At 43.5% G+C, this 2,267-nt stretch overlaps 1 protein-coding gene across 1 annotated transcript; it reads right to left on the bottom strand.

Moving 5' to 3' along the window:
* Positions 1-221: 221 nt before the first annotated feature.
* LOC132829586 (ATP-sensitive inward rectifier potassium channel 1-like) lies at positions 222-1,331 on the bottom strand. Its single transcript, XM_060846850.1, has one exon. It carries the CDS (start codon positions 1,329-1,331, stop codon positions 222-224), a length of 1,110 nt encoding a protein of 369 aa, XP_060702833.1.
* Positions 1,332-2,267: the final 936 nt, after the last annotated feature.

The raw sequence follows: 2,267 nt of genomic DNA, 5'->3' as shown, positions 1-2,267 counted from the left end.
TGAAACTATCCTTCTATGTGTCACACCTGGAGTGAGAACGGCCCTCCCTATGTCACAACTGGACTGAGACTGTTCATCCTATCACAATCCTGGCTTGGTGTTATCTAAAGCTTCCTCCTGTTATGAGTGAATGTCCATTATAAAAATGACATATTTCATTTTACTAGAAACTTGGAGATATAAGTACCAAATACACATTAACTGAGATGTGAAATTAATGTTTACATTTTGGTTTCATTGACTTCATTGAGTTGGAATACAGGGTTGTCGTATGCTTTCTTCTCATTGCGTTTGGCCTCCCTCTCTGCTTGCAGACAATGGGCACAGTGTGGAGTATCGACCTGAACAGTCTTACCAAAGTTGGAGAAATCAACTCTGTACTTCCCTTCTTTTGATTTGGAGACAATGGGAGCAAATCTATAGCCCCAGAAGACTTCATCTGGGATGTAAGATGTTCTCACCTGGCAGGTGGCGCTGGTGGCCTCTATGGTGCCATCCAGGAACACTACCAACTCAAAGTCTTGCTGCTTGATGGTCTCGGCTGACATCTCATAGAAGGGACTGGTCTTGTCAATAATGTGATAGATAGTGAGAGGAGATATGAAAAATAGATTCTCATTCCCTGCATCAACAATAAAATCAATGTTGACTTGATCCATAATAATGGTCTCACCCTCTAGAGTCACTGTGGTTTTCAAAAGCTTTCCATAAATGTGGCTGCTAATCAGAAGGCTTTTCCTGAGGTTGGCTACTCGGATCAGGAGACACAGTTTTCCCCCACGTTTGCTGATGACAGCGGTTTTGCTGAAGGTGATGGTTTTGGCACGTTTCTTTGGTCGAGAGATCTTGGCCAGGATGGCACCGCACATGAAGGAATTAATGATGACACCAAGGATGGATTGAGTCACCAGGAGGAAGATGGCTTCACCACACTGTTCCGTCACACACCTGAACCCATAACCAATTGTGACCTGAGTCTCCAGTGAGAAGAGAAAGGCAGATGTCAGCCCATTGAGATTCTGAACACAAGGCGTATGGGTATCAGTGGGTGAAAATTCAGGAAGGTCCTTATGCATGTAAGCAACTGCGTACCACAACAAACCAAAGAGAAACCAACTTCCGAGGAAAGCTGAAATAAAGATGGTCATCTGATATCTCCATTTGAGGTCAAGGACAGTTGTCCAAATATCCACAAGGAAGCCAATCCGTGAATGCTCCTTGACGTTTCCGAATTCGATGTTACACCTCCCATCCTTGGAGACAAGACGAGCTCTCTGACGATTGTGCTCTGTAAGGTTTTGAGTGAATCTCCTGCGGAGGTATTTGAACATTCCGCAGAAAAAAACACCTGTTAATCTGTGAAGACAATGCCAAAGAATATATTAAACTCCATTATTTATCCTCCAGCGAGCTCTGAGGACCTTCCCAATACATTCTAATCACAAAACTGAAGAGGAAACTGCATTTTATCACCTTTTCTGAAATTAAACCAAACACCATAATTTCTTTCAAAAGCTTCAACCTGGATATACGGTTAATTGAGTTGTCCACAGGAAATATCCATAAGTGTTTAAGAAAATAACAAGATTGCATATTACCACAAAGCAGATAAACATCTGTTAATTTTCAACTACTAGTTAGCACTAACCTGACAAATCATGATGATAAAAGAGAGAAATTTTGCTTGGTCATTCGGCATCTTTCAAGCTAAATGTGAAGGTTAAATAAAGCGTTCAGGAGCTCGACTCATAGAATAGCTGCAGAATTAAATTAGCCTTCACTTGTTTTTTCCAATTGAGAGCCCCACAGTTATTTGTTCACTAGATAAAGAGTCATTAAAGGATAAATGGGGCACAACAAGTTTAGAGTCAAGAGTGTGTTGCTAGGAAAGCACAGTACGCCAAGCAATATCCAAGGAGCAGGAGAATTAACATTTCGGGCATAAGCCCTTCATCAGGGGCTTGTGGTCTGGGGCTGAGAGATAAATGGAAGGGGATGGAGTTGGGAGGAAGGTAGCTGAGAAAGCGGTAGGTGGACGAAGGTGAGGGAGAAGGTGATAGGTCAGAGGGAAGAGTGATGGACCGTCTGGAGGGTGGTGCCGGATTGTAGGCTTGGACTGGGATGATGTGGGAGGAGGAGAAATGAGGAAGCTGTTGAAATCCCCATTTTTCCTGTGTGGTCGCAGGGTCCCAAGGTAGAAAATGAGGCATTCCTCCTCCAGGCGTCAGGTGGTAATGGTTTGGTGGTGGAGGAAGGCCAGGACCTGC

The sequence above is a fragment of the Hemiscyllium ocellatum genome, chromosome 29 (genome assembly GCF_020745735.1).
Source record: "Hemiscyllium ocellatum isolate sHemOce1 chromosome 29, sHemOce1.pat.X.cur, whole genome shotgun sequence".
NCBI lineage: Eukaryota > Metazoa > Chordata > Chondrichthyes > Orectolobiformes > Hemiscylliidae > Hemiscyllium > Hemiscyllium ocellatum.
Note: the sequence above shows the minus strand (reverse complement) of the source record. Positions and strands in the feature narration are given on the sequence as shown.

Coding starts and splice junctions, on each gene's coding strand:
- LOC132829586 (XM_060846850.1), bottom strand. CDS start 1,331: ATGTTCAAATACCTCCGCAGGAGATTCACTCAAAACCTTACAGAGCAC.